The sequence below is a fragment of the Scyliorhinus torazame genome, chromosome 16, assembly GCF_047496885.1.
Source record: "Scyliorhinus torazame isolate Kashiwa2021f chromosome 16, sScyTor2.1, whole genome shotgun sequence".
Taxonomy (NCBI): Eukaryota; Metazoa; Chordata; class Chondrichthyes; order Carcharhiniformes; family Scyliorhinidae; genus Scyliorhinus; species Scyliorhinus torazame.
In genome coordinates, this window is record NC_092722.1 from 29550608 (window position 1) to 29568620 (window position 18013).

Genomic DNA, 18013 nt, shown 5'->3' on the forward strand with positions numbered 1-18013 from the left:
GAGGAGGGGGTGCTGAACCCCAGTGAGAGTCAGCACCTTCGGAAGAGGATGGGGAGCTGAACCCCAGTGAGAGTCAGCACCTTCAGGGAGAGGAGGGGAGCTGAACCCCAGTGAGAGTCAGCACCTTCAGGAGAGGAGGGGGAGCTGAACCCCAGTGAGAGTCAGCACCTTCAGGGAGAGGAGGGGGAGATGAAGCCCAGTGAGAGTCAGCACCTTCAGGAGAGGAGGGGGAGCTGAACCCCAGTGAGAGTCAGCACCTTCAGGAGAGGAGGGGGAGCTGAACCCCAGTGAGAGTCAGCACCTTCAGGAGAGGAAGGGGAGCTGAACCCCAGTGAGAGTCAGCACCTTCAGGAGAGGAGGGGGAGCTGAACCCCAGTGAGAGTCAGCACCTTCAGGAGAGGAGGGGGAGCTGAACCCCAGTGAGAGTCAGCACCTTCAGGCGAGGAGAGGGAGCTGAACCCCAGTGAGAGTCAGAACCTTCAGGAGAGGAGGGGGAGCTGAACCCCAGTGAGAGTCAGCACCTTCAGGAGAGGAGTGGGAGCTGAACCCCAGTGAGAGTCAGCACCTTCAGGAGAGGAGGGGGAGCTGAACCCCAGTGAGAGTCAGAACCTTCAGGAGAGGACGGGGAGCTGAACCCCAGTGAGAGTAACTAACCAGGAGAATTTGCTATGAGAGGCAACCTAAGCACTGAGAGTTAACCTGATTTTTGGGGTGGGTCTGTGTGTTTGGGAAAATGAGAATGTGTTTTTCTATTATGTGCTAAATTTACAACTGTGTCTAATTATCCGAGGCTGTGGTAGATCACTCAGGAGATTGCCAATTAACGACACTCATTCTCCATGACTAAAGGTGCTTCCATCTTAATAACAACCGTTAACATTGCAGTAAAATATCTCAAGGTTCTTCTCAAAGCATTTTCAAATAAAATGTGACACTGAGTCACATAATTAGATGTGTCAAAAGTGGTACATAGAGCTTAACAAGAACCCGTATGAGTAGGTTCGTCCCGGAGGTGGAGGACAGATGTGAATGGTGCCAAGGAGGCCCAGCCAACCACGCCCACATGTACTGGTCCTGCCCCAGACTTGCAGGGTACTGGACAGCCTTCTTCGAGGCAATGTCCAAAGTGATGGGGGTGAGGGTGGAGCCATGCCCGAAAGTGGCAGTCTTCGGGGTTTCAGACCAGCCAGATCTATTCCTGGGGAGGAGGTCGGACGCCCTTGTCTTTGCCTCCCTGATCGCCCGCAGTAGAATCCTGTTCGGCTGGCGGTCAGCAGCACCACCCAAAGCTGCAGACTGGCTGTCCGACCTCTCGGAATCTCTCCAAATGGAGAAAATCAAATTCGCCATCCGAGGGTCAGACGACGGCTTCCACAGAACGTGGGAGCCATTCACCCAATTGTTCCGGGACCGGTTTGTGGCCAAGAATAGCCAGGTAGCCAAGAATCAGGGGAGAGTAGGCAAAGCATGAGAGGGAGAGATAGACCGGGAGGAGGGGCAGCTAAACCTCAGAGGAAAGAAAGGCGAGCCACAGGAGGAGGGGAGGGGGGGGGGCGGGAGTGGGAAGGGGCAGGGAACAAGAGAAGAGAACCAGGGAGGTGGGGGGGAGGCAGGGAAATGACAGCCGGAAGGAGGGCACGGGATACGATAACAAACTTGGCCTCTCCAGGAACAGAGAACAAGGAGAATAAAGACGGGAGGAACGGCTGAAGCGAAGGTGAGCGCGAGACGACAACGGCAGCGAGATCCGTCCGGGAGAAGTAAGTGACAACACCAACACCAAACCCATTCGCGTATTGCCCACTGTAGTTGTTTCTCCGGCACCCAAATGTATATTTACCTCCCCAGTCTCCAACACCCCCCACAAACAGTCGCCTACTTATGTGTTGTAAATAATTAATGGTGCACAATATCCTACCAGTTATTCTATTTTATTTTTTATTATTACTTTTTTTTTTGGTCTGTTTGTGTGTGCCCTTCTCTTCTATATATGTATATATATATATATATTTCTTATTCTGTGTACATAACGGTAAATAATTTTGTTCAAAAACCCAATAAAATCATTTATAAAAAAATAATAATTTGATATGTCCGGTGACCAAACGTTTGATCAAGAGGTAGGTTTTAAGAAGTGTCTTAAAGGAGGAAAGCATTGTAGAGGCAAAGAGGGGCAGTGAGGGAATTGCAGAGCTTGGCGCCTAATGGGGCCGATGGTAGAGCAATTAAAACCGGGCATGTTCAAGAGACCAGAATTAGAGGAGCACCGATATCTCTGGGAGATATGGAGCAAGAGAAGATTACAGAGATTGGGAGGTGCAAGGCAATGGGAGAATTTTAAAACAATAGTAATAATAGCCTTTTATCGTCACAAGTATGCAGTTACTGTGAAAAGCCCCTAGTCGCCACATTCCGGCACCTGTTCGGGTAAGCTGGTACGGGGATTGAACCCGCGCGGCTGGCCTTGTTCTGCATCACAAACCAGCTGAGTTAAACCAGGATGAGAATTATAAAATCAAGGTGTTGCTAGACTAGGAGCACTAACGTAGGTTAACAGGCAAAGGAGTGAAAGGTGAGCAGATCCTAGTGTAGTTAAAGCACAGGCAGCAGAGGGTTTGGATGGTCTCAGGTTTACAGAGGGGAGAATGTCGGAGAGCAGCCAGGTGGACATTTGCATAGTCAAGTCTCGAGTTAACAAAGACACAGTTGAAGGTTTTGCAGTAGATGAGCTGAGACAGGGGTAGTGTCAGGTGAGGTTATGGGGGTGGAAATAGGCAATAGCAGTGATAGCACAAATTTGAAAACAAGCTTGATCTGGCTGAATTGTATTACTAGTAGTTAAAACGCTAATGTTGTGGAAAGTTCTGTCAGAAACGTCTGATCAGATCTAAATATTCATCAAACACCCAATATGAATTGACTGAGAAAACTTCAAATCAATAAGTAATTTTTATGCTCTTTTCCTCCTCCTCTCCGGACGGTGCTGACTCTCACTGGGGTTCAGCTCCCCTCCTCTCCCTGAAGGTGCTGACTCTCACTGGGGTTCAGCTCCCCCTCCTCTCCTGAAGGTGCTGACTCTCACTGGGGTTCAGCTCCCCCTCCTCTCCTGAAGGTGCTGACTCTCACTGGGGTTCAGCTCCCCCTCCTCTCCTGAAGCTGCTGACTCTCACTGGGGTCCAGCTCCCCCTCCTCTCCTGAAGGTGCTGACTCTCACTGGGGTTCAGCTCCCCCTCCTCTCCTGAAGGTGCTGACTCTCACTGGGGTTCAGTTCCCCCTCCGTTCCTGAAGGTGCTGACTCTCACTGGGGTTCAGCTCCCCCTCCCCTCCTGAAGGTGCTGACTCTCACTGGGGTTCAGCTCCCCCTCCTCTCCTGAAGGTGCTGACTCTCACTGGGGTTCAGCACCCCCTCCTCTCCTGAAGGTGCTGACTCTCACTGGGGTTCAGCTCCTCCTCTCCCTCGAGGTGCTAACTCTCACTGGGGTTCAGCTCCCCCTCCTCTCCCTGAAGGTGCTGACTCTCACTGGGGTTCAGCTCCCGTCCTCTCCCTGAAGGTGCTGACTCTCGCTGGGGTTCAGTTCCCCCTCCCTTCCTGAAGGTGCTGACTCTCACTGGGGTTCAGCACCCCCTCCTATCCTGAAGGTGCTGACTCTCACTGGGGTTCAGCTCCTCTCCTCTCCTGAAGGTGCTGACTCTCACTGGGGTTCAGCTCCCCCTCCTCTCCCTGAAGGTGCTGACTCTCACTGGGGTTCAGCACCCCCTCCTCTCCTGAAGGTGCTCTCACTGGGGTTAAGCTCCCGTCCTCTCCCTGAAGATGCTGACTCTCACTGGGGTTCAGCTCCTCTCCTCTCCTGAAGGTGCTGACTCTCACTGGGGTTCAGCTCCTCTCCTCTCCTGAAGGTGCTGACTCTCACTGGGGTTCAGCTCCCCTCCTCTCCTGAAGGTGCTGACTCTCACTGGGGTTCAGCTCCCCCTCCTCTCCCTGAAGGTGCTGACTCTCACTGGGGTTCAGCTCCCCCTCCTCTCCCTGAAGGTGCTGACTCTCACTGGGGTTCAGCTCCCCCTCCCCTCCTGAAGGTGCTGACTCTCACTGGGGTTCAGTTCCCCCTCCCCTCCTGAAGGTGCTGACTCTCACTGGGGTTCATCTCCCCTCCTCTCCTGAAGGTGCTGACTCTCACTGGGGTTCAGCTCCTCCTCTCCCTCGAGGTGCTGACTCTCACTGGGGTTCAGCTCCCCCTCCTCTCCTGAAGGTGCTGACTCTCACTGGGGTTCAGCTCCCCTCCTCTCCCTGAAGGTGCTGACTCTCACTGGGGTTCAGCTCCCCCTCCCCTCCTGAAGGTGCTGACTCTCACTGGGATGCAGCTCCCCTCCTCTCCTGAAGGTGCTGACTCTCACTGGGGTTCAGCTCCCCTCCCCTCCTGAAGGTGCTGACTCTCACTGGGGTTCAGCTCCCCCTCCTCTCCTGAAGGTGCTGACTCTCACTGGGGTTCAGCTCCCCCTCCTCTCCTGAAGGTGCTGACTCTCACTGGGGTTCAGCTCCCCCTCCTCTCCCTGAAGGTGCTGATTCTCACTGGGGTTCAGCTCCCCCTCCTCTCCTGAAGGTGCTGACTCTCACTGGGGTTCAGCTCCCCCTCCTCTCCTGAAGGTGCTGACTCTCACTGGGGTTCAGCTCCCGTCCTCTCCCTGAAGGTGCTGACTCTCACTGGGGTTCAGCTCCCCCTCCTCTCCTGAAGGTGCTGACTCTCACTGGGGTTCAGCTCCCCCTCCTCTCCTGAAGGTGCTGACTCTCACTGGGGTTCAGCTCCCCCTCCTCTCCTGAAGGTGCTGACTCTCACTGGGGTTCAGCTCCCCTCCTCTCCTGAAGGTGCTGACTCTCACTGGGGTTCAGCTCCTCCTCTCCCTCGAGGTGCTGACTCTCACTGGGGTTCAGCTCCTCCTCTCCCTGAAGGTGCTGACTCTCACTGGGGTTCAGCCCCCCCCTCCTCTCCCTGAAGGTGCTGACTCTCACTGGGGTTCAGCTCCCCCTCCTCTCCCTGAAGGTGCTGACTCTCACTGGGGTTCAGCTCCTCCTCTCCTGAAGGTGCTGACTCTCACTGGGGTTCAGCTCCCCCGCCTCTCCCTGAAGGTGCTGACTCTCACTGGGGTTCAGCACCCCCTCCTCTCCTGAAGGTGCTCTCACTGGGGTTCAGCTCCCGTCCTCTCCCTGAAGATGCTGACTCTCACTGGGGTTCAGCTCCTCTCCTCTCCTGAAGGTGCTGACTCTCACTGGGGTTCAGCTCCTCTCCTCTCCTGAAGGTGCTGACTCTCACTGGGGTTCAGCTCCCCTCCTCTCCTGAAGGTGCTGACTCTCACTGGGGTTCAGCTCCCCCTCCTCTCCCTGAAGGTGCTGACTCTCACTGGGGTTCAGCTCCCCCTCCTCTCCCTGAAGGTGCTGACTCTCACTGGGGTTCAGCTCCCCCTCCCCTCCTGAAGGTGCTGACTCTCACTGGGGTTCAGTTCCCCCTCCCCTCCTGAAGGTGCTGACTCTCACTGGGGTTCATCTCCCCTCCTCTCCTGAAGGTGCTGACTCTCACTGGGGTTCAGCTCCTCCTCTCCCTCGAGGTGCTGACTCTCACTGGGGTTCAGCTCCCCCTCCTCTCCTGAAGGTGCTGACTCTCACTGGGGTTCAGCTCCCCTCCTCTCCCTGAAGGTGCTGACTCTCACTGGGGTTCAGCTCCCCCTCCCCTCCTGAAGGTGCTGACTCTCACTGGGATGCAGCTCCCCTCCTCTCCTGAAGGTGCTGACTCTCACTGGGGTTCAGCTCCCCTCCCCTCCTGAAGGTGCTGACTCTCACTGGGGTTCAGCTCCCCCTCCTCTCCTGAAGGTGCTGACTCTCACTGGGGTTCAGCTCCCCCTCCTCTCCTGAAGGTGCTGACTCTCACTGGGGTTCAGCTCCCCCTCCTCTCCCTGAAGGTGCTGATTCTCACTGGGGTTCAGCTCCCCCTCCTCTCCTGAAGGTGCTGACTCTCACTGGGGTTCAGCTCCCCCTCCTCTCCTGAAGGTGCTGACTCTCACTGGGGTTCAGCTCCCGTCCTCTCCCTGAAGGTGCTGACTCTCACTGGGGTTCAGCTCCCCCTCCTCTCCTGAAGGTGCTGACTCTCACTGGGGTTCAGCTCCCCCTCCTCTCCTGAAGGTGCTGACTCTCACTGGGGTTCAGCTCCCCCTCCTCTCCTGAAGGTGCTGACTCTCACTGGGGTTCAGCTCCCCTCCTCTCCTGAAGGTGCTGACTCTCACTGGGGTTCAGCTCCTCCTCTCCCTCGAGGTGCTGACTCTCACTGGGGTTCAGCTCCTCCTCTCCCTGAAGGTGCTGACTCTCACTGGGGTTCAGCCCCCCCCTCCTCTCCCTGAAGGTGCTGACTCTCACTGGGGTTCAGCTCCCCCTCCTCTCCCTGAAGGTGCTGACTCTCACTGGGGTTCAGCTCCTCCTCTCCCTCGAGGTGCTGACTCTCACTATCATGGAGAACCCCTGCACTCCTGAGATCCTCATAATTTTGAATACCTCCATTAAATTTCCCTTTTCTGCTCTGAATCGAACATCCCAAAATTTCCTCGTCATTCCACAGACTGAAGTCTGTCATCGGAAGTATAATCCTGATATTGTTGTTTAGCTTTTGATTTTTCTCTACCAGTTTGGATCTATCATTAAGTAGGGAAGTTGGTCAGAATCTAATACCATAGGGAGGCACAAACCTGAGAGTACCCCCTGACAGGCAGTGCCACCAGATTCCTAGGCATTACAGAGCATTGATGAGAGTGGCCGATAATAGGGCAGTTCTCCATCACCTTTCACACAACTAATCGAGAAAGGAGATGGGGTGCACCATCTTCCAGCTGTGAGTATTATGGGAGATGGAAAATGTCAGGGAATTCGGATGGAAAATAATGCCGTCAGAACCAATAAAAAAACAGAAAGCTCCACGAGCTTCCCCTTTTCATACCTACTTTTTTGGGGAAATTGGCTAATTAACCCGTTAGTCTTTTAAAATGCAACCAAAACTCTGGTAGCTACCTGCGATCAGCAAAGAAGCAGGGGCTGAGGTGAATTGAATGCAAGGTTGCTGGCGAGAGAGGTGTATCTCTAGCACCCTCTGGTGTACAATACCTGTATTGAGGAAGGGTTTCAAAAGTGTGCAACCTTCTGCAAGCACAAATCTCAACATAAAAAGAACATAGCTCCCTAGTCTGGTCCAAGGATGAATTGGCAGTGATTCAGGCTGTGGTGTGAAGCAGAAGATTTACATCGGGCCAGTAAAAGAAACCAATGCAAATCAGTTTAGTGGGCTAATCAACCTCAGTGGGCATCACATCCAAGCCTGATCAAATTCTCAACCAAACACCTTTCATTCTTACTGGTTAGTAATCAGGGGCAAGAGCCCTGCCTGATTACATCATTAAACCAGAAGCTCTGAGAAAAATTGCAGCCAAGGGATCAGTTGAGATCAATTCACTCAACACAGACCAGGGAACCTGGGGAGTGCCTCATTCATATGGATCTGTAAAAACAAATGAGAGAACAACAACTTGTGTAAGGTCTTTTTAATTTCATTTTTTTTAAACCAAGGTACTTACTGTGTCATTCATATTCAAGCCAAATACCTTTTACAAGTGCAGTTGGCTCCTATCTAACAGGTAGAGCAATGGTTCATACATTTATGGACAATCATTTCTTTCATTAAAACCATGAGGGTTGTTATGATAAATGTGCAGGACAGTGTTAGCTACTCCTATCCTGTGCAGTGGCTTCAACAGCAATGGCAGCGCGGTAGCATAGTGGTTAGCACAGTTGCTTCACAGCTCCGGGGTCCCAGGTTCAATTCCCAGCTGGGTCACTGTCTGTGCAGAGTCTGCACATTCTCCCCGTATCTGCGTGGGTTTCCTCCGGGTGCTCCGGTTTCCTCCCACAGTCCAAAGACGTGCAGGTTAGGTGGATTGACCATGATAAATTGCCCTTAGTGTTCAAAAAGGTTAAGTAGGGGTTACGGGGATAGGGTAGATACGTAGGCCTGAGTGGGGTGCTCTTTGTAGGGGCTGGTGCAGACTCGATGGGCCGAAGAGCCTCCTTCTGCACTGAAAATTCTATGATGTGGAGATGCCGGCGTTGGACTGGGGTGAGTACAGTAAGAAGTTTTACAACACCAGGTTAAAGTCCAACAGGTTTGTTTCGATGTCACTAGCTTTCGGAGCGCTGCTCCTTCCTCAGGTGAATGAAGAGGTATGTTCCAGAAACATATGTATGGACAGATTCAAAGATGCCAGACAATGCTTGGAATGTGAGCATTAGCAGGTGATTAAATCTTTACAGATCCAGAGATGGGGTAACCCCAGATTAAAGAGGTGTGAATTGTGTCAAGCCAGGACAGTTGGTAGGATTTCGCAGGCCAGATGGTGGGGGATGAATGTAATGCGACATGAATCCCAGGTCCCGGTTGAGGCCGCACTCATGTGTGCAGAACTTGGCTATAAGCTTCTGCTCGCCGATTCTGCGTTGTCGCGGGTCCTGAAGGCCGCCTTGGAGAACGCTTACACGGAGATCAGAGGCTGAATGCCCTTGACTGCTGAAGTGCTCCCCGACTGGAAGGGAACATTCCTGCCTGGTGATTGTCGCGCAATGTCCGTTCATTCGTTGTCGCAGCGTCTGCATGGTCTCGCTAATGTACCACGCTTCGGGACATCCTTTCCTGCAGCGTATGAGGTCGACAACGTTGGCCGAGTCGCACGAGTATGTACCGCGTACCTGGTGGGTGGTGTTCTCATGTGTAATGATGGTATCCATGTCGATGATCTGGCACGTCTTGCAGAGATTGCCATGGCAGGGTTGTGTGGTGTCGTGGTCACTGTTCTGAAGACTGGGTAGTTTGCGGCACACAATGGTTTGTTTGAGGTTGCGCGTTGTTTGAAGGCAAGTAGTGGGGGCGTGGGGATGACCTTGGCAAGATGTTCATCCTCATCGATGACATGTTGAAGGCTGCGAAGAAGATGTCGTAGATTCTACGCTCCGGGAAAGTACTGGACGACGAAGGGTACTCTGTCAGTTGTGTCCCGTGTTTGTCTTCTGAGGAGGTCGGTGCGGTTTTTTGCTGTGGCGCGTTGGAATTGTCGATCGATAAGTCGAGTGCCATATCCCGTTCGTATGAGGGCATCTTTCAGTGTCTGTAGATGTCTGTTATGCTCCTCCTCGTCTGAGCAGATCCTGTGTATACGGAGAGCTTGTCCATAAGGGATGGCTTCTTTAATGTGTTTAGGGTGGAAGCTGGAGAAGTGGAGCATCGTGAGGTTATCCGTGGGTTTGCGGTAAAGCGAAGTGCTGAGGTGACCGTCCTTGATGGAGATGAGTGTGTCCAAGAATGCAACTGATTTTGGAGAGTAGTCCATGGTGAGTCTGTTGGTTGGATGGAACTTATTGATGTCATCGTGTAGTCGTTTCAGTGATTCTTCGCCGTGGGTCCAAAGGAAAAAAATGTTCTCGATGTATCTGGTGTATAACATCGGTTGAAGGTCCTGTGCGGTGAGTAGGTCTTGTTCAAACTTGTGCATGAAGATGTTGGCATATTGAGGTGCGAATTTGGTCCCCATGGCTGTTCCGTGCGTCTGGATGAAGAACATGTTGTCGAAGGTGAAGACATTGTGATCCAGAATGAAGCGGATGAGTTGCAGAATTGCGTCTGGAGATTGGCAGTTGTCGGTGTTGAGTACTGAGGCTGTTGCAGCAATGCCGTCGTCATGGGGGATGCTGGTGTAGAGTGCCGAGACGTCCATTGTGACGAGGAATGTTCCTGGTTCAACTTGTCCATGGGTGCTGAGTTTCTGTAGGAAGTCCGTCGTGTCGCAACAGAAGCTGGGCGTACCTTGTACGATGGGTTTCAAGATGCCCTCGATGGAGCCAGAGAGGTTTTCACACAGGGTCCCATTGCCTGAAACAATACCGCAAGCCCACGGATAACCTCACGATGCTCCACTTCTCCAGCTTCCACCCTAAACACATTAAAGAAGCCATCCCCTATGGACAAGCGCTCCGTATACACAGGATCTGCTCAGACGAGGAGGAGCGTAACAGACATCTACAGACGTTGAAAGATGCCCTCGTACGAATGGGATATGGCACTCGACTCATCGATCGACAGTTCCAACGCGCCACAGCAAAAAAACGCACCGACCGCCTCAGAAGACAAACACGGGACACAACCGACAGAATACCCTTCGTCGACCAGTACTTTCCCGGAGCGGAGAAACTACGACATCTTCTTCGCAGCCTTCAACACGTCATCGATGAGGATGAACATCTTGCCAAGGTCATCCCCACACCCCCACTACTTGCCTTCAAACAACGCGCAACCTCAAACAAACCATTGTTTGCAACAAACTACCCTGCCTTCAGAACAGTGACCACGACACCACACAAGCCTGCCATGGCAATCTCTGCAAGACGTGCCAGATCATCGACATGGATACCACCATTACACGGAGAACACCACCCACCAGGTACGTGGTACATACTCGTGCGACTCGGCCAACGTTGTCTACCTCATACGCTGCAGGAAAGGATGTCCTGAAGCGTGATACATTGGCGAGACCATGCAGACGCTGCGACAACGAATGAACGGACATCGTGCGACAATCACCAGGCAAGAATGTTTCCTTCCAGTCGGGGAGCACTTCAACAGTCAAGGGCATTCAGCCTCTGATCTCCGTGTAAGCGTTCTCCAAGGCGGCCTTCAGGACGCGCAACAACGCAGAATCGCCGAGCAGAAACTCAACCAGGACCTTGGATTCATGTCGCATTACATTCACCCCCCACCATCTGGCCTGGGCTTGCAAAATCCTACCAACTGTCCTGGCTTGGTACAATTCACACCTCTTTAACCTGGGGTTACCCCATCTCTGGATCTGTAAAGATTTAATCACCTGCTAATGCTCGCATTCTAAGCATTGTCTGGCATCTTTGAATTTGTCTATATATATGTTTCTGGAACCTACCTCTTCATTCACCTGAGGAAGGAGCAGCGCTCCGAAAGCTAGTGACATCGAAACAAACCTGTTGGACTTTAACCTGGTGTTGTAAGACTTCTTACTGTAAATTCTATGATAATACATCAACACAACTGGGGATCGATCAATCAGATTAATCCTGTCATGTTTGTCCCTCGCTCTCCCCTCGCCTTATCACCCAAAGTTCGACTGGGAGGCGATGAATACTGGCATGCTTTCTAATCCAAGGGGCTCATCTTCTAGTCCCTGCACCAGCAACAGGGAAATATCCTAAGAGGGAAAACTATGTTCTCAAAAGATTACAATAAACTGAATTGAGCCTCAGAAGGAACCTGTGCTGTATTTGCCCTGTGAGTGTCTGATGGGGCAGTGCAGAGGGACGCTTACTCGGTATTTAATTAATGTAGTATTTACCCTGGTACCTCAGATACATTGCATGAACCTATTGCCTGTATATACATACGTACGTACATACACCTGGATGTCAATGTACCTGCAGTGATGCTTATTTTTAAAATGATGGCAGCTTGTTTAACTAAATTGCTAAATTTCTTTCGCAATAAAAGTGTGAGGATCCATTATCTGGATATTCTCGCACACAGCCACTCAAATAGTCACTGTTTATGGTACTAAGCATTTGGTGAGCAACTTTGATATAGATGAAATGATGGCAGTCTACCTGGTTACAGAGAGCCACCACTGATCCTATTCTCACCCAATGCCCATGGAAGCCCACTGCCCACTGCCCGTCACTGGATAGCAATCTTTTTAAAAAAAATTTACAGTGCCCAATTAATTTCTTCCAATTAAGGGGCAATTTAGCGTAGCCAATCCACCTAGCCTGCACATCTTTGGGTTGTGGGGGCGAAACCCATGCAAACACGGGGAGACTGTGCAAACTCCACACGGACAGTGACCCAGAGCCGGGATCGAACCTGGGACCTCGGCTCCGTGAGGCTACAGGGCTAACCCACTGCACCACCGTGCTGGCCCTGGATAGCAATCATAAGGGCGGTTGATTTATCCTTCCCTGACTCAGGGCACTGAGGCCAATGGCAACTGCTGTTAACCGAGGGAAAATCAGAAATGAAACTTGGGGTTGTCCTGTTCTGTGTGTTCAGTGAGTCAAAGTGGACAAACCTTGGGGGCTCCTTAATGGTTCTTCCAAATTCAGCACCTAAATTTACCGGGTGTTTCTCATAGAGGAGCAGAAACCCGGAGTCCTTGCACAGGCTGAAAAATCTCACAGAGCAAGGCTGAGTATTGGAAAACTGGCAGCTGGGATTCTCTGCAGGGCAGTAATGAGGACGTGTGACAGTGTGTCTCAGATGAAGACTCACTGAATTGTTTGTGCTGAGAAAATGTCATACTACCACTTATAAATTCTACCAAAATCCCAGCATTTTCCATAGAACCACTGCTGTGGAAACAGTCAAAATGGGTGAGTCTTTGAGGACTGGGTATGAAACAGGGACAGACCGCCACCTCAATACTTGACTGACTGCATGTTGGCAACAAGACATCTCTTCCATGACCAACATGTGGCTGGGGCTTGACGTTAACTGTCTGAATAGAGTGGAACCGTATCACTTACAACCCATGCAGTTACTGGCACAAATTAACTAATTAGCACTGCTTTTATATTATATATATATTTATATATTTATATCTGAGAGGTACCAGCACCAATAAAAAAGAGGAAATAATCTTCCTTGTTTCTGTTCCTGTTTGAGTTATGATGACTTGAGGTTGTGGGATCTTGGGGAAAGTGGGAATATTCAGCAGGCTATTTTAGGAACTAGTTCCTTGAACAGAATGAAGTGGAACTCATCGAGTCAGGAGTTCACAAGGAGGGGAGTCTGCTCCTCACTATTGTCATCGGGAGGGATCTCGTAAATCACAAACAGAGAAGAGTACAGGCACCCGATGAAGGAGGTCAGGCTGGCAAAGTACATCACTCCATTGGCACTGCCCACAACTGATGTTAGTGGGCCCATCACTATGGAAACGATGATCTGGGCAAGGAAGTACTGGCAGCTGAGGAGTGAAATGTCCACACCCATCCCCCGCTTCGTCCCATTCGGTCCTACAAACTAGACAAACACAAGAACAGCCGTTATATTGTGTGGGAGAGAAACATATCTATTAACTTCAGCGTCATAACAAGAGATCGATGACACAACTCACCAAACAAGAGACTTTGATAACTTTTAAACTCTCTCGTTAAGGTTCGGTACACAAAGGTGAAGGTGATTTTACCATTTCAGAAGGCCTTGGGGAGGATTTTCATGAGCTGATGGGGTGGGAACGGAGGTGAGCAGGCACCTAACCCCATGCTGCCACCTGATGTGCCAGATCCCCGGCACCATCGCGCCTGTCATTTTGGGGAAGGCCCAGTGGGGCTAGGACAGCTACCTGTCCCCAAATGGCAGATACCTTGTTAAGCTCATTAACAGGCCAATTAAGGCCATGGATCAGAGACCATTTGAATTTTTCAGGCAGCCTGTGGACCCCCATGATGTTGGGAACACAGCAGCTCCCGGCATCAGAGTGGGAATGGGGCCCAGCACTCCAGGAAGGCCCAGAAGCCCAGTCCACGCTTACATGGCCATCGTTACAGCCATAGACCACCCTATGGGGGAGGGGCGGGCTTCCATTCCACAATGGCGGTTCAGCAGCTACGGCAAATTTTAATTCAAATGTGTAAAACTGTTGAGAGGGCACCTCAAGATGAAGGCAACCTCTTTCTCTCTCTCTCTCTTACCTGTAGGGCAGGCTGCAGCTCCTTCCATGAAGGGCCTTCTATTGGAGCCTGCTTTCTGGCCTCTAATTGGCCAGTCAAGGCAAAAACAAGTTAGTTAACTGTTTCCGACCCACATTTGATCCCAATATCAGAGTCCTGACTCAAAATGCAAAATCCATCCCCAGAGTCAGTATAAAACAATTCCAGGATTGGTACGGCTTACATTAAATGAAGAATAAAACTCCCTCTACGCTGTCCCATCAAACTCTTCCAAGACAGGTACAGAATGGATTAGATTTAGGGTTAAGCCCCTTCTACATTGTCCCAAACACTCCCAGGACAGGTACAGAGAAGAGCCTCTTTCTTCGTGACAATTCCAGTTCAAGGTAGCAGAACCTAAAATGACTCCGGGCGGCCTGTGGCGCAGTAGTTAGCACTGCTGCTTCATGGCACCCGGGTCACTGCCCATGTGGTTTGCACATTCTCCCTGGGTCTGTGTGGGTCTCACCCCTACAACCCAAACATGTGCAGGGTAGGTGGATTCGCCAATCTTTTAAAAAAAATTTAGAGTACCCAAATTTTTTCTTTTCCCAATTAAGGGGCAATTTAGCGTGACCAATCCACCAAACCTGATGTCTGGGGTGAAATCCACGCAGACATGGGGAGAATGTGCAAACTCCACACGGACAGTGACAAAGGGCTGGGATTCGAACCCGAGTCCACAGCGCTGCAGTCCCAGTGCTAACCACTGCGCCACGTGTCGCTCCGAAAGGAAACAAACTTAGGGACAAAGCAAAAAAGGGCCGCTCCTGTTAGGGGCATTGCCGAACATAACAAAGATCAACGAAAACTTAAAAACAAGATATTCAAGAGTGCAATTAAAGGGGTCAAGAAAACACCCCAACCCCTGCAGAGCCCATCGGGCATGGAAGGCTAGCTAGCGAGAGTGGCCACTGCTAAATTGCCCCTTAATTGGAGCAAAAAGAATTATGTACACTAAATTAAATAAATAAATAAAATCGCTCCCAAAGTTTCCCCTTTTCCCCCCAAATGTCCCACAATCTCAAGATATTCGAGATGCCAGTTGGATGTTGTCTTATTGTAAGTGTATAAATTGTATTATCTGAGTGTACACCTTTTGTTATGTTTATACCTTTTTGCTCTGATAGTATTCACACAGCAGCGAGTACGGTAGAGTGCAAAGTGAAGAAAACAGCACCCCATATGTAACACAGAGTGATAAAAGAACATAGCTGTTCCTGGACAGAGTGGCAATGCCAGTGCCAATCCCAAAGGATAGGTAGCCAAAGAAGTAGAGAGTTCGGATACTGAAATGTTCTTCCAGCTTCTCCAGGAGTGCTGTAGGAAAGAAGAAACAAGTGATAGAGCACCATCTGCACAGTCACTGATGATGATGGTTTCGGTGTATTGGGTTGTTATATTTTGGATGGTTGTCATGTGTTGAATGCTCTGTGTCAGATGGCAGTGCAAAAGCAAAATGCTGCAAGAATGGGAATTCTGAATAAGAACGGAAAATGCTGGAAATATTCAGCAACAGTACAGAGAGAAACAAAGTAAATATTTATGTAATTACAATTCATTAGGTGACAGTGCATTGGATTTGGTGTGTTGGGTGCCAGCGTGTTGGTGGCAGTGTGTTCGTCAGCGGCAATCTGGACAAAAGTGTGTTGGGTGGCGGCACGTTGGTGAAAGCATGTGGATGACAGCGTGTTGGGCAACAGCGTGTTAGTGGCAAATGAGACAGCAGTATGTAAGGTGGCGGCATGTTGGTGGAAACATAATGTTGACAGCATGTTGGGTAATAATACGTTGGGTGGTGACGATGTTTCGGGTGGCGGTGTGTTGGGCAGTGACGTGTTTGGTGACGGTGTGTCGGTGGCGGTGTGTCGGGTGGCGGTGTGTCGGGCAGTGACGTGTTTGGTGACGGTGTGTCGGGTGTCGGGGTGTCGGGCAGAGACGTGTTTGGTGATGGTGTGTTGGGCAGTGACGTGTTGGGTGATGGTGTGTCGGTTGCGGTGTGTTAGGCAGTGGCGTGTTTGGTGATGGTGTGCTGGGCAGTGACGTGTGTGGTGATGGTGTGTCGGTGGCGGTGTGTGGGGCAGTGACGTGTTGGGGGGGCGGAGTGTCGGGTGGCGGGCTGTCGGGCAGAGACGTGTTTGCTGATGGTATGTCAGTGGCGGTGTGTCGGGCAGTGACGTGTTTGGTGATGGTGTGTTGGGCAGTGACGTGTTTGGTGATGGTGTGTCGGTGGCGGTGTGTCGTGCAGTGACGTGTTTGGTGACGGTGTGTCGGCGATGGTGAGTTGGGCAGTGACGTGTTTGGTGATGGTGTATCGGGCAGTGACGTGTTTGGTGATGGTGTGTCGGTGATGGTGTGTTGGGCAGTGACGTGTTTGGTGATGGTGTGTCGGTGATGGTGTGTCGGGTGGCGGTGTGTCGTGCAGTGACGTGTTTGGTGATGGTGTGTTGGGCAGTGACGTGTTTGGTGGCGGTGTGTCGGGTGGCGGTGTGTCGTGCAGTGACGTGTTTGGTGATGGTGTGTCGGTGATGGTGTGTTGGGCAGAGACGTGTTTGGTGATGGTGTGTTGGGCAGTGACGTGTTTGGTGGCGGTGTGTTGGGCAGTGACGGTGTGTCGGTGGCGGTGTGTCAGACAGTGACGTGTTTGGTGGCGGTGTGTCGGGTGGCGGTGTGTTAGGCAGTGGCGTGTTTGGAGACGGTGTGTCGGGCAGTGACGTGTTTGGTGGCGGTGTGTCGGGTGGCGGTGTGTCGCGCAGTGACGTGTTTGGTGATGGTGTGTCCGTGGCGGTGTGTCGGGTGGTGGTGTGTCGGGTGGCGGTGTGTTGGGCAGTGACGTGTTTGGTGACGGTGTGTCGGTGGCGGTGTGTCGGGCAGTGACGTGTTTGGTGACGGTGTGTCGGTGGCGGTGTGTTGGGCAGTGGCGTGTTTGGTGACGGTGTCGGGTGACGGTGTGTCGGGCAGTGACGTGTTTGGTGACGGTGTCGGGTGACGGTGTGTCGGGCAGTGACGTGTTTGGTGACGGTGTGTCGGTGGCGGTGTCGGGCAGTGACGTGTTTGGTGACGGTGTGTCAGTGGCGGTGTGTCGGGCAGTGACGTGTTTGGTGACGGTGTGTCGGGCAGTGATGTGTTTGGTGATGGTGTGTCGGCGGCGGTGTGTCGGACAGTGACGTGTTTGGTGACGGTGTGTCGGTGGCGGTGTGTCAGGCAGTGACGTGTTTGGTGGCGGTGTGTCGGTGGCGGTGTGTCGGTGACGGTGTGTCGGCGGCGGTGTGTCAGGCAGTGACGTGTTAGGTGGCGGTGTGTCGGTGGCGGTGTGTCGGTGGCGGTGTGTCGGGCAGTGACGTGTTTGGTGACGGTGTGTCGGTGGCGGTGTGTCGGTGGCGGTGTGTCGGGCAGTGACGTGTTTGGTGATGGTGTGTTGGGCAGTGACGTGTTTGGTGATGGTGTGTCGGCGGCGGTGTGTCAGGCAGTGACGTGTTTGGTGGCGGTGTGTCGGTGGCGGTGTGTCGGTGGCGGTGTGTCGGTGGCGGTGTGTTGGGCAGTGACGTGTTTGGTGACGGTGTGTCGGTGGCGGTGTGTCGGTGGCGGTGTGTCGGGCAGTGACGTGTTTGGTGATGGTGTGTTGGGCAGTGACGTGTTTGGTGATGGTGTGTCGGTGGCGGTGTGTCGCGTGGCGGTGTGTCGGGCAGAGACGTGTTTGGTGATGGTGTGTTGGGCAGTGACGTGTTTGGTGATGGTGTGTTGGGCAGTGACGTGTTGGGTGGCGGTGTGTCGGTGGCGGTGTGTCGGGCAGTGATGTGTTTGGTGACGGTGTGTCGGGTGGCGGGGTGTCGGGCAGAGACGTGTTTGGTGATGGTGTGTCGGTGGCGGTGTGTCGGGCAGTGACGTGTTTGGTGACGGTGTGTCGGTTGCGGTGTGTCGGGTGGGGGTGTGTCGGGTGGCGGGGTGTCGGGCAGAGACGTGTTTGGTGATGGTGTGTCGGTGGCGGTGTGTCGGGCAGTGACGTGTTTGGTGATGGTGTGTCGGTTGCGGTGTGTCGGGTGGCGGTGTGTCAGGCAGTGGCGTGTTTGGTGATAGTGTGCTGGGCCGTGACGTGTTTGGTGATGGTGTGTCGGTGGCGGTGTGTGGGGCAGTGACGTGTTGGGGGGGCGGTGTGTCGGTGACGGTGTGTCGGTGACGGTGTGTCGGGTGGCGGGGTGTCGGGCAGAG

At 52.3% G+C, this 18013-nt stretch overlaps 1 protein-coding gene across 3 annotated transcripts in view; it reads right to left on the reverse strand.

Moving 5' to 3' along the window:
* Window positions 1-11010: 11010 nt before the first annotated feature.
* slc45a1 (solute carrier family 45 member 1) overlaps window positions 11011-18013 on the reverse strand; it is an 83081-nt gene continuing 76078 nt past the window's right edge. For 2 of the 3 annotated variants that reach the window (XM_072478139.1, XM_072478140.1), the window contains exons 8-9: window positions 14919-15124; window positions 11012-13115 (exon numbers count right to left, since the gene is read on the reverse strand). In XM_072478139.1, coding sequence (XP_072334240.1) covers window positions 12858-13115; window positions 14919-15124 — 464 coding nt within the window. In that variant the 3' untranslated portion in view covers window positions 11012-12857. Of the gene's footprint in view, window positions 13116-14918; window positions 15125-18013 lie in introns of all 3 variants that reach the window. The other variant, XM_072478141.1, reaches the window with a different exon arrangement.